Source organism: Sorex araneus, chromosome 8 (genome assembly GCF_027595985.1).
Source record: "Sorex araneus isolate mSorAra2 chromosome 8, mSorAra2.pri, whole genome shotgun sequence".
NCBI classification, from domain to species: Eukaryota; Metazoa; Chordata; class Mammalia; order Eulipotyphla; family Soricidae; genus Sorex; species Sorex araneus.
In genome coordinates this window covers 15,672,901-15,686,846 of record NC_073309.1, presented here as the reverse complement: position 1 = coordinate 15,686,846, position 13,946 = coordinate 15,672,901, and the positions used below count along the sequence as shown (strand labels likewise).

The window sequence follows — 13,946 nt, the reverse complement described above, 5'->3', positions numbered from 1 at the left end:
AAAGAGAGGCATCTATGAGGAGGAACGCATTTCCAGCAGAATAAAAGAATGTGAGAACAGGGTCTAACATAGGACATATGAGGGACTGAAGTTACTGGAACTTTAAGGTAGCAATAGAAAAAAGACGATACATAATGTTTGTAGGAGGTCTATCCTATGTGTATTGCTCACTGAACTATGACATTTCGATATGTCAAAAGATGATGGATAGCCAGAGAAAACTTTTAAGAGCCATCAGATGTGTTTAATAGTCGAGACTGAGTTAGATGGGAGAAGGAAGAGAGGCAAGCCTTTTAAACCATGGTAGTCACAGCAATTCTGTGGATAGGTCGTGAATACTCATCAAAATTAGTTGTGCTTTTGTAATAGAACTAAACTTATGCTTTGGGGAATTACCTGACAACAGCATCTATTTATTCATTGCTATAGTTCTATACCTAAGAAGTTTCAGGCTGGTAGTATCTGAAGACAGCTCTTTTTCCATTATTCTTTCAAGATGAAAAGAAGAGAGAGTCGCCATGGAATAGGAAATATCTAATTTTGACGGTTGTCAGGCAGACACTAAATATGGATGAGATACCAAGGACACAGAAGGTCAAATAAAATAAGGGAGGTGTTTCTTGATGTCTAAAGGAATACTCTTTGTATTTGTTTATTGGAGATGCTGAGTTTAAAAAAAAATAGAAGAAATGCTATTTTTCTCATTTAATAGGAACTTCCACACACTCTCCAAATCACAGTGTGCTGTTCAAGTGACTAAACGGACTCCACAACCAAGTGATCTCATGATAGGCCTTCAGTGAAGTTTGTTCACTGAAAAAAGATGCAACCCTGAGGCTGCTGAAAACTGGAATGTGTTCCTGTCATGGCTCACTTTCTACATTTTTATATCCCCATCTCTCAAAAATACTAGCACAATCTACACATGAAGAGTGATGCAGTAATTAAAAGTAAAAAATAAAATAATAATAGAATTAAATCAGTTTGGAATAAAAACTTAGAAATTTAAAACATAATATTAAAACACTTTATATTCCAACATTAGGACATTTCAAAGTATTTAATTTGTGAAATTGTGAGGTCATAGGAGAAAACTCAAGCTCTCTTATTAGAATATTAAAATTGTGAAATAATAACCCACCTTTCTAAATAGAATAAGGGAAAGAATATAAACATACATACACATACATGCACACACACAAATATACATATACTCTCTTCCGCAATATAAAATGCAATGTTAACATAATAATCAATATTATATTTCATGGTGCAACTTAAGGATGAGTATCTCTATTCAAGTAATATGTAAAGCAAGAATTGTAATTGCTATTACTATTTTAAACAATATTCTAAAAGTACAAACCTATGTGTGATTAGAAAAAATTACAAATATTATAACAGGAATAAAAAATTAGTTATTTAATTTTATATATTCCTTTTCCTAGAAAACCCTGGAACAATCAACTGAGAATCATGTCACTTTAGATCAATGTCCTGTAATAAATTAGCCAAATTAAAACAGCTATTGTTTATACTATAAGAAATGACTTAGAAGAGTAATGTAAAAATGTAGTTCTTAAAGACATTCAAAATATAATTATAGATAGCCATATACTTAATACGTGCATAGAAAAAATGAAGAAAACTATAAAACATATTAGAATAAATATGAAAATGTAATGTAAATGGAATATAATTCAGTATCATACAAATATTATGAAATATAAGGTGAAATATAACATGGGAGTGATGTGAAAGAATTAATTCAATAAAAAGCCAGAACATGCTTCTGAGTGAAAAAAAATGCTTTTAACTTTCTATATTAATTTATACATTTAAGGGAAGCATCTTAAAATTCACAAACATATTTACCAAGTACCAGATAAAAAATTCTAAATTGTATTGGGAAAAACAAACACACCAACATTTAATAAAGGCAATAAAATGAAGATAATATGAAAAAGGCAGCTGTCAGATTTTAACAGATAAATCCAAAACTGTTAAAGAAAAATATGATACCAACACTAGAATAAATAAAATGGAAAAAAATAAGTCAAAAGAATTCTAATTTTATGTAATGTAAATGATACTATTTAGAAAATTGACAATAAATGGAAATTGGATATTTATTTCACCTCAATAAGCAAATGGAATGGAAAATGTCATATAAGAAAGAAGAGATAGGTGAATATTGATATCAATTTTGCATGAGGGAAGTCTGACTGAGGAAAATACTAAACAGAGAAAAATGGATGTAAAAAGCTCAACATCTATACTTAATAGCAGAGCACAATCAGAATTGAAAGAACATTGAAATACAAGAGAAGTCTTGCAATAAGTATAATAGGTGACAGATTGATTGCATTTCAGGATGGAGAAACTTTACAAACCAGTTGTAAACTGATGAATATGCAATACAAAAAATTGGGTACAGGACTCTACTTATAGAGTCAAGAAAAAAAAAAGAAATTATCAACACATATTTAAAATAACAAATAACCCAAGATTTACTAGTTATAAGAAGCATTAAACATTAAAGCTGTGATTACAGTTCATTTATCAATTTGCCAATGCTTTAAAAGAAAAAAATATTACCCAGATTTGGCTTGCATGTGAATATATATGACCTTGTCTTATTTTCCTGATGGATTACAAATAACATTATTTTTTGAAGGGAGGCTTTTTTAGTTAAGTATCAAAACTGTCAGAGTTAGTGCTTCTACTATAGTATTAAATCTTAAAATAATACTTAAGTACTTGATAAAGATATGGAAAAACAATGCACTCACACACCAGTCTGCTAACATTAGAGTCCCTTGTAGTGGAAGGAAGTCAGAAAGATATTTCAGAAAAAAATGTTGGCATGAGCATTGTAGCACTGCACGGTAGCATTGTCATCCCCTTGTTCATTGATTTGCTGGAGCAGGCAAATTGTCTCCATTGTGAGACTTGTTATTGTTTTTGGCATAGCGAACATGCCATGAGTAGCTTGATGGGCTTTGCCATGAAGGCAGGATACTTTCCTTAGTTTGCCAGGCTCTCTGAGAGGGACGGAGGAATCGAACCCAGGTTTGCAGCATGCAAGTCAAATGCCCTACCCGCTGTGCTATCGCTTCAAAATGTACACTACATATCTTATGGGAAGCAATGTCATTAGAGGTGGAAATATTAATAACTGGGAGAAAAGTATAAATACACACACATACACACACACATATATATATGTATATATAAATTTTTCTTTTAAAGATCAAAATATAAGCCAAGAAAAACATCTGGAAGAATATAAAATTTAGGGCCAGGAGATAGTATAAGGTATAAGTAAAAAGACAAGAATAAGTTTCAAGCATTTCCAGGTGTGGCCCCCAAACTCCCACCCCCCATAAGAATATAAAATATAGACATTTATATGATTATTCTTTTTATTCTACATTATTTCTGAGTAATATATTATCAAATTATTTTTTTTACTCATTCTTTACTTGTGACTCCGGGGGTGAGACCTAGGACCTTACACATGTGAGCTCTAATGGGAACCACGTCCCTAGGAACTATATTCTTATTTTTAATGTTTGTTGTGTATTGATTATTTAGCAGGATGGATTAAAACCTGTATTTCTTTAAAATACATTTTAGTATAGTGAGTATGACTGTTGTTAAAATTAAAGTGGAGGCCAGAGAGAAAGCACAGGATTTGATATGCTAGCCTTGCATGTGGCAGACATTGGTTCAATCCTGGGGACCATCTCCGGTCCCCTGAGCACCACCAGGAGTGATCACTGACACAGAAAATGAGTAAGCCTGGAAGACACCTAGCTGTGGCCCCAAAACCAAAAGAAAAAAGGAAAAATTAAAGTATGGAGTGTATGTCTCCAGTGCAACTCTAGATTAATTGATTTCAGATTGTTTTGTCCTCTAAAAATTGACTACAGGGTAAGCAGAGTATGGTTTTTAAAACAAGAATTCTAGATTCACTTTATATTCATAATCAAAAATGTTTTGTACACCAGACCAGAAGCCTCCAAATACTTTTCACTTTAATTTTACTTTTTGACAAAGTGTCCTTGGCAAGTCTCTAAAACTTCTAATGTCCCATATTCCTTCCTCCTCTAGAAATTTGAGTTAAAAATAGCCACTAGGCTGACCTCATGGGGCCGTTGGAGGAATTAAGTGAAACAATGGCCTCGAGAAGGTTTTATAGAGCAGGGGGAAAACTAGACAGACAAGATTATTCCCAGTTTTTCTTTTTTTCTCGGCACTTTTCTCATCCATTACATGCTTCTTGTGTTTTTAGAGATGCCATAAGTCTGATATGTTCAAAGTAAATGCATCTCAAAACCTGGGAAGATTAGCTCTTCACCTGCCTAAACAGCACCATTTTTGATATTAATAGCCCAAGATGGACTTAAATGTTGAAGAGTCACCAGTGTTCTACTTTCTTGCTGCCTGCTGCGTTGTCTCGGAAGCTCCAGCTGTAGAAGGGAGTAAGATAAAATGAAAGAAAAGGCTCATCGGTATGAAAATGGCCTTCCTTCTTCTATTTCTAAAGGCGCCAAACGCGTATGCTAGGTTTAGGCAAACACAGTCCTGATTATTTACATGGCTGCATGGAAGTAAACACTCAAGGAGAAAGAAACCTGATGCTTTTACCCAGCATGATATAAACCATTATCTCATGTTTTCTATGGAAAATAGTCTCAGCCGAGAAATTTGGTAACTCAGTAGGCTATTAATAGGATGTGCAATGTGATTACTCCTTTTGGATTACTTCGATATGTAATTACTTTTAGGAGCCAGTAGAAAGAAACACTATTAAATGATAATTATACGACTGTATTTGCTATAAGGTTTTGTAATAGCCCTAAACATGGGCATTTTCATTAACTGTTTGTCATAGATAATAAAGTCATTTTTCTTAAAAAGAAGCAATTCCCTGCAAAAGAAGTCGTTCCGCAGAGGATTAGCTTCCACTGAAAAAGGGCAGAAGAGCCCAATTGTGCAGTAGACTGCCTTGTCCATGGAAAAAATTAGAGGCTACCACCCAAGTAAGTGAAATCCTTACAACTCCCTAGAGAGCAATGTGCCTTAGTATAGTTGTTTCAGAGGGTTGTCAGTAGCTACATACTGTGGTACCTCTAAAAAGAAAGAAGGCAAGGCGAGAGCTGGAGATGAAGTTGACACCATGAGAAAAGAAAGAGGTTCCATTTCTCCCACCCACGGAATAAATGGCAGTAGGGGGAGACCATTCAGGAGTTAGAACTGAAACTCAATTTGGGGATTATATGAACACATAGATCAAAGCCTGGTCACAAATCTTTAGGAAAATAAATAAAGAGATTTGGGCAGATGAAGAAAGCAAGACTACCATAGTATTCCCAGTTCACCAAGGAAATCACTATTGGCATGCTAAAAATCTTTTGTTAAGAGTGTCCTCAGATTGGGGAGTGGAGGGATAGCGCAGTGGGTAGGGCATTTGCCTTGCATGAGGCCGACCCAGGTTGATTCCCAGCATCCCGTATGATCCCCTGAGCACTGCCAGGGGTAATTCCTGAGTGCAGAGCCAGGAGTAACCCCTGTGCATCGCCGGATGTTATCCAAAAAGCAAAAAAAAAAGTGTTCTCAGAGTAAAGCTGACCTAGTTCGAGGTTAAGGTAAAAATCCATCAGCACAGGGCGGGCCAGAAAGTAATTTAGGGATCACCTTTCAATCCAGAAAATTCTGAAAGTATTAGGAAAATTCTGAAGCTAGAGGCAGGGGTTCTCACAAACTCAAAGATTAGCTAAGAAAGTTTATGAAAACATCATTTAAATCGGCTGGGTTAATTTGGTCTGCCCAACACTTCTTGAATGCCTACTACACACCAAGCTTTCCTTGTTTGGTAAAGGAAAACTCTACTTTCCCCCAAAATATATTCCTGTACTGTGTCCAGGTCCCCCTAAGGGGTCATGGACTCTTAGCTGAAAACAATTCTTCTGTCTCAGTCCTTTGCAGAATTATCTCTTGAAGAGGCTCACTGAGCATACATATACATATCACAAAAACTAAGAGGTAAAAGGAAAATCTCAGATTAATTACAAAACTAGAGATCTCCAAGTGTAACTTTGTGTTTCAAAAAAATGAATTAAGTTGTAGGTAGTTTTGTAGAGTTCTTTTTAAGCACAAGTCTCTTTCTATACTTCTCTTACACACCTAGTTTCCCAAGAATGTGTGAGCTGCAGAAAGCAAGCAAAATGAGAACCTTAGCCATAGCACTAGAATTTTTCTACCATCAAAGTTCATTCAATATGTGCTTGATATATAAGGATCATAATTAACTGTTTAAATCAGTTCAATAAATAATAATAAAATATTTCCTATCATAACCCTCCAAATAAATGTTAGGTAGTTGGAGAATAGTTCCTTGCATAAATAATCCACTCAAACGGATATGGTGTCTAAGGCAATATCTTTGAGCTTCTGATGGCCTGAGTTTAAAACTCAGGTCTAGGGACTGGAGTGATAGGGTGTTTGCCTTGCACGTGGCTTACCTGGGTTTGATACCCGGAATCCCATATGGTCCCCCAAGCTCCTTCACAAGTAATTCCTGAGTGCTGAGCCAGGAGTAATCCCTGAGCATTAAGGGGTGTGACTCAAAAAGCCAAAAGGGGGAAAAAGAAAAACAAACCTAGATCTAACTCCCTTTGAATTCGAGAAGGTTACTTGCTGGTTCTATGCTGCATTTCCTCATCTTCAAAGAATGATAATAATCCCCCTTACTTATGATGCAATTAAGAGAATTAAATGGATAGCACCTGGTAAAGATACTGACAAGGTGTCTGATAGCTGCTGGTATTTTCGGTATTGATAATAGTGATCATGGTGGTGGAGAAAGTGAGAAATACTTATTAAATTAATTTTATGTCTTGCAAGTCTGATCTTATAAGAAACTAGGAGGCAATCGACCTGTTATTAGTATATTTCAAGCATGCCCCAAATGAAAATCTACATGCTCAGGAGGTCCACCTTTTATTTCTATGTCAGAGAAGAGTGCTTGTCTTCTTGGTTTTTACAGACCTGTACTTCAGGTTTACAGGAACAGGTGCAGACTAAAATAGGTTGGCTGTGAGTCAAGAAACATTTTTTTTTTCATTTTGGTTCTGCTCTGCCCCTAGCTTTCCCAAAGAACGCATCAACTGGTCCTATGTGACAAAATGGATACTTGGGATAATTTGCAAATCTAGAACTTCTTGACTGACAAAATAAGATCAAATTGCATTAAATGTTGCTATGTTTGCAGTGGCAAATGTTGCTTTGTGCATGCCCTTGGGGAAATAATTCTGCAACCCCTTTTATGTCTCCAGCTCCAACCCAAGCACATTGCAGTAAAACTGTACTTGGAAAGGAAAGCCAGCTGAAAGATTACACTGCCTTACAAACTTGAACTAATCTCTTTTAATGCTTTACTTGATATCAATATTCATAAAGCCATACATCCCCCCCAAGGGTTCATCAACCACTTAAAAAAAAAAAGATAAATGAAGTTGTTTGCATATTGACCCTGTAAGCTTCTCCTCTTGGTTTTCCCACTGCCTCATGAATATCAAAGCCAACAAAAAGAATAAAGATAAAATTAGACTCACTTATTCATATGCACCAAATGAGGCCATGTCTCAAAATAAAGGTGGCATTATTAGTTCTTGTTTGTTCTTCAAAAGAAAGGCATTATTAAGATTAAGGAAAATGCTTTTGCCCTGCAATATAAAAGCCATTCATTTTTAATTTCTACTTCTCTGAATGCATAGGAACCTTGGTACAAACCTCTGTTGTCTCTGACTGTGAAATTTGGATTGTGAATGATTTCAGGGGGTAGACTGAAGATAAATCTTGGTCCATTGGCTGTGTCATCCTTGTCATCTGCACTAATTGTAACAATTGGCTGAAAGAGAAAGGTGGTCCATAAATGAATCATGCTGACATCGGCACATCATTTATTTTAAAAAGAAAGAAAGTGTGGCTCCTGAAGAAGCTTGGTTTTAATTAGAGAATGGAGAGTTGCAGCGCTCATTCGGGGCTCTGAAATTTTCTTGGACAGAGAGAGAGATCTTCAAGGGAGTCAGGTGAGGCGCTTCAATCCAAACTTCACCTCCAATTGCTTTGCCCGTATTCAGGGAAGGGGAAAGACTTACCTGGTTAGAAAGTGGCTTGGTCTGATCACTCTCACAGATGAAACCTTCATAAGGGGCGGCAAACTTGGGTGCATTATCATTGACATCCAGTACCCTAATGGCCACTGGGACCTTGGCTTCCTGATGCCGATTGTCTGGAAGAAGAGAATTCAGTGAGTCAATGTCAGGGAGGAATCCACATATGGCCAAGGTTACTCTTGGGCAAGGCTAAGCTTCAGTTTACTCATCTGGCAGAGCAGGCCAGCTGGTACAAAAGGCATCTAACAACCTCAAGTATCTGAGGTCCAGCACGACTCGGGAAGTCACAGACATATCCAACCTTCGCCAGTCTTTGGCATATGCAATATTAAACGGTTCACATTTATTTAGATTCATCATCAAGGGATAACGTCACCTGAAATAAGCGTCAATGTGAGTCCAGTCAGAACAAAACCACTCTTCTATTTCTGCTGACTCTGATGCTAAGGTTTAATTCTAAATGCTTATAATGGAGCCTGGCTCCCCAGAGTGTCGTCTGAACCAACACTTCTCAAAGAAGAGTCCCCAGAGCGGCATCAAAGGCTGCTCTTTGTGGAAATGAAAATTCTCAGGCCCCTCACTGACCTGAATTCAGAAGTGCTGAGGACAGGATCCAGAAATCTGCATTCGACCAAGCCTTTGCATGATCAAGTTTGAAAAACACTGGGTTAGAGGTAAACAGAACCCACAAGTGTTGGCTCCAAGGATTCTGCTGCTTTAGGTTTAAATGAAACTGAGTGGCAAGTGAAAGAGGGGAATCCTTCAGCAATGGCTTTCTTTGAGTTTCAAGTTGCTGAGGGCTATTAGCCATTTGGCAAGTCGGTTTCCAGCGCTGCCAGGGAAAAATGAAACCATTTCCCCTTGCCTATATATCTTTCTTTCAAATGGAGGATCAAAAATGAATGTGAAAAACTGAAAAATATTTTTTAAAAAATGATTCTATCTCAGCTGTCATTTTACTGAATACATAGAAAGTCTGAAGGAATAATATTTGGTGATGCGGAATCAAAACCCTCAGGAGAATACTCACGGATTTCTGCTGCAAACACAGAGATGTTCAGCCAAGCTGTTTCTTCTCTATCCAGAGGTTTCGTCGTTTTAATAAAACCATCCTCTGGATTAATCGTGAAAAACCTGTCGAGGTCAGTATGACGATCGATGGAATACCTAAGCAGAATGCAAATGAAGCCATTAGACCAAAAACATTCCGAGTCCCTTAATATTTTCTCCATGCTAGATAGGTATCAAGCAACTTGATTCAATGAAGTACTGCAGCTAGATCTTCTTTTAAATAAAATTTTCTTCTCAAACTTTGTACATGCATCTTTTATAGAAATCATTCTGGTACCTTGGAATTTTTTATTCTGTACAATGAATGAAAAAGCTGCTTAGCATATTTGATTGAGAAATGTAATAATATGTTGCATATTTCTCCATATTTACTACAATCACACACCCTCTGAATATTTATGAAACTGCACTTGGGAAGTGGGTTCGCCCTACTCCCAAACTGCTCAGAAAAGTCACAAATGACTCCAACCTTTGCCAGATTTTTGCATATGAAATATTAAAGAGTTTCCATTTCATTTAAATATATTATCAAGGATCATTTATGGTCTAAAAATATCAGCTTTCCCTTACTTAAAGACAAATGCTAGCTTTATTTTGAGTGAATTGATTCTGTTTATTTAGTTGGTGGATATGTTCTCAATTCCCCTGGCCCCATGCAACAGAATGAAATATACAAAGCAGGCTCGACTTTTCAGGAGCTGTGTCTCCTCTTTCAACCAGTCCTGCCATTCCCCAACACTGCAGTCCTCTAGGACACTTGATTTTTTTCTAATAAGAGATAATATGCTTTCCAGAATATTACTTGAGCAATTTTATGGCATGACAGATGATAGGGAAAAAGACAAGGCATTTGTTGAGGTATGGAAACATAAAATAATTTGCCCAGGATATCCAGAGAGTTGTAGGTAATAGAACCTTGGCTTTTTTCAGTCTGTCAAACGCCCTTTCCTTTCCATCCTTTCATTCTAACTCCACAATGGAGAAGAGCAAAGGTAGTGAAGCCAACTCAAGAGAGCAAGCTGGGCTTCATTACCTGGGAGAGTCATTATTGGAGCCTGCATATTCCAATTCTAGGCTATGTTCTTTCCAGGAATGAACTGCATGGAGCAGCACTTCACAATATGGAACACATGAGCTCATCCATTATATCATTTGGCTCCATAGTGTCCTGTGATAATGGACTGATGAGCCCTCTCCCTCCCCCCAAGAGGAAGCTAAAGATAAACCATTGTATCCCTCAAAAATGCCAGGAGAGGCTTAATAACTGCGCCCTGCACTAATATTCATGTGAAAAGGAAGTAAAAATAATAGCCTTCCCTGCTGCTGCAATAGAGAATTTATTTTCTAGTTGATGCAACAAGATACACACAGAGAAAGATCATTTCAAACATTCTTCCACACAAGTTAGGAGCACAAATTTTGTCTTTTGTAAAACATTAGGTATAATTTAATACTACTCTATGTATCAGCTGAATGATGTTTTAAAAAATGACGTAAGTTCTTTGAATTTCAGCTTGTCTATCTCTAAGAAATCATAATATTAATAGCACTGAACTTTTAGGTACTGAAAGTAAGAATCTGTGAAAATTACATGAAACAATAGATGATGAAGAAACATATTTAGTGTTCCATGCACAACAAACAATTCAACAACTAATGGTTATTATATTCATTATGTCTATTACACTGAAGAGAGATAATAGATACCCTTCAAATATCCATATTTAGAGTATTGTTATATTATTGCATCCTATGGGAAACCAAGAGAGGCTTTTGATCATAGAAATGTATAAATGAAATCAGGGAACTTGGTGATGAATAATGCTGGCTTGATAAGACAGTTGGCAAAATAGAGTAAAAGAAGGGAAGAATCTGAAACTTCCCTTCAGATACTTAAAAATCTGATGTAGGGTTTTTTTTGGGGGGGGCATGAGGGATTGTTCTAGAGTCGACTATTCTAAGGGATTATGCTGACTCTGTACTCAGGGCCCACTCCTAGGAGTGCTCTGGGAATCATTTTCAGTACCAGGGATCAAATCTGTGTGGGTCAAATACAAGGCAAGTGTACTTAACCCCTATACTATCTCTCCAGTCCCTAATATAGTCTTTAAGGGATGAGTTACCAAAAGAGTTAGTTAGGAATGAGGCAGATGAGGTGAATGGATTCTTTTGTGATCAAGGAAGCACCAATAGGATTCAGGGAACATTTGGATGTAGGCAGGAGACTGGGAGAGTCATAGAGTTTCTATAGAAGTGTCTAAGCCAGGGAGACATGGAGAGACACTCAAAGTCAACTTAGCAATGAAAGATTCTAAGAGGGCTATACTGCCATGTTAAAAGAACAGACTTTACTCGGTTATCTATTTTAGAGTCAGGGTTGGAATCAGTTTTGTTTTGTTTTGAAAGTATGCCATAATAAGTATGACCTCGAAGATCTGCTTTGAATAATTGAGAGCAAAGGAAAAAGCAAGTGGGTGAAAATGTACGGCAGACCGCTGACTAAGTAAATAATTAGAACCAGGACAAGTGATTAGCCAAGAGGCAGAGAAACTGGACTACAGACACCATGTTTGGCTCAAGTGGCCAAGAGATCTGAGTGGACAGAAAGATAAAAAAGGTCAAAGAAAAAGGTTGAGCTTTATGTAGTGCTCAAAGTTTGTTCAAAGACAAAAGTCTAGTGAACTCACCAGACATAGTGCATCTGAAGCAGAAAGACGTCACTGCCAAGAAGGGAGACATTTTTTGGAAAACAAATGTGAACAAAATGGCATCTAATGCTATCAATTGTGAGGAAGGGGATTTGCAAAATGTCCACAGAACTAATAGTTGAGGAGAACATCCAAAGCTTCATCTATTTGTCCATGGACACTAGCTTTCCTTCAAGATGAAAATAAGCACTCAGAAAAGCAGGAAGTAAGAAGAGACCTGTGGAATAGAGGACTTTGGATGTTTTTGGTTAGTCACCTCTAAAAGCAGGGGACCAAGTGGCTCAAGCAGGTTGGTTCAAGGATGGTACAGAGCATCTTTGGTTAATTATAGGCATGGAAATTGCCCACAGGCGCAGAACAGCTACCATGGAAAACATGACCTAAATAATCAATCGCAGATGTGGGTCCTTGGGGACAATAAGGAACAGAGGAAATGAGCAGTTGATTCATATGCTTTGATGTCATCTCTCTTCTGAAATGGTGCTCATTTTTTCACTTCTATTTTCTAGGCCTTAACCAATTTGTTTAAAATTCATCCCTTGAACATTTTTGAGCAGTTGAACGGTGTTACAAACGATCCCTGGGTGCTGCATAATGTATCTTCTTGAACACAAAGAAGACAGTATTCAAACTATAAGGAAACATAATGACTGCTGGGTTAGAACCAAAAGCTCAAAAGAGACCAAAGCAAAACTGGGCAAATATTGAGCTTCCCAACACCAACAGGTGTTATGAGTTTGAATAATTCCTGTCATTCTCTGAACCTCAGTAGCTCTATCCATTGGACCTTAAAGCAGTCATAGCTTGAAAGAGTATCTAAGGGTTAACTTAAATATCAGTGCAACGTATTGTCTGGGGCAAAGAAGATATTCAATTAAGAGTAATCTGGATTTGAAGATATAGTACAGTGAGTAGGGAAACTTGCTTTGCATGTGGCTAATCAGAGTTCAATCCCCGACATCCCATAAGGTCCCCTGAGCACCGCAAAGAATGACCCTGAGTGCAGAACCAGGAGTAAGCCCATAACACAGATGAATATGGCCCCAAATAACAACTATATCAATAACAATAAAAAGGAATCATTATCTTCCTTCTTTCCCAAAGTTAATGTTGAAGGGTTTACAGATGGAGGAATAACGTTTACATTTAGGGTTTGTTCCCCCTTTATTAAATGAGATATCATAATTTATAATATGTTAATGATCATTTTATGAATACATCATTCCACCACTCTTTTCATTTGGGATTTTTACCTGCTCTGTCAGCATTTTCTGTGGCCTAAAAATAAATACTCCAATGTCCTGGAATGTTTTTTCGGTAATAAGATCTGGTTATTCACACCCATCCCACCCCATCCAAATTTTTAAAGATATGATTGACAATAAAGCTCTATTTTTTAATGTGATAACACAAGAATTTGAATAGAAATTTATCTTGTGTGATAACTATGGCAAAACTAATGAACATATCTATTCACTTTACTATCATCTTTTGTGTGTGCAGTTTGAGTATGTAAAACCTACTCACAGTCAATTTCAAGCATCCAATGCAGTATTATTAAAATCTCTAGAATTTATAATTGAAATGTATGACCTTTGACAGACTCTGTTACCTCAATTCCTAGTCTCTGGAAAACACCTTTTCAGCCTGTTTCTCTGAGTTTGACTGTTTTAAAATTCTATATGTAACTCATATTTAGGCCTAGGTGTTTCTCCAAAAGATGTAGGTACCCTGGGGTTTCCCAGTGATATCAGTGGAAAAGGTGGGGAGGCAGTGATGTTAAAGCTGAAAGAGAGAATGCACCCTCCTTCTTGCTCTATTCATCTCCCTGGTCTATTGCCTATCTTTGCAGAAAAGAATTTCAGAAGGAAATTAATATCAGAGTAAAATAGGTTTTTTTTTTGTTTCCTAGGTAATATAAGGAAAAAGGGAGAGAAATTAAGAAGAGAGGGAGAGGTAGAGGGAGAAGAAAGAGTGGAAG

General features: G+C 36.9%; 1 protein-coding gene across 3 annotated transcripts in view; it reads right to left on the bottom strand.

Moving 5' to 3' along the window:
• The window catches only part of CDH11 (cadherin 11), a 166,022-nt gene that overhangs the window by 14,522 nt on the left and 137,554 nt on the right, over positions 1–13,946 (bottom strand). For all 3 annotated transcript variants that reach the window (XM_055145228.1, XM_055145229.1, XM_055145230.1), the window contains exons 9-11: positions 9,217–9,353; positions 8,169–8,302; positions 7,801–7,918 (exon numbers count right to left, since the gene is read on the bottom strand). In XM_055145228.1, the coding sequence (XP_055001203.1) occupies positions 7,801–7,918; positions 8,169–8,302; positions 9,217–9,353 (389 nt within the window). The remainder of the gene's footprint in view (positions 1–7,800; positions 7,919–8,168; positions 8,303–9,216; positions 9,354–13,946) is intronic.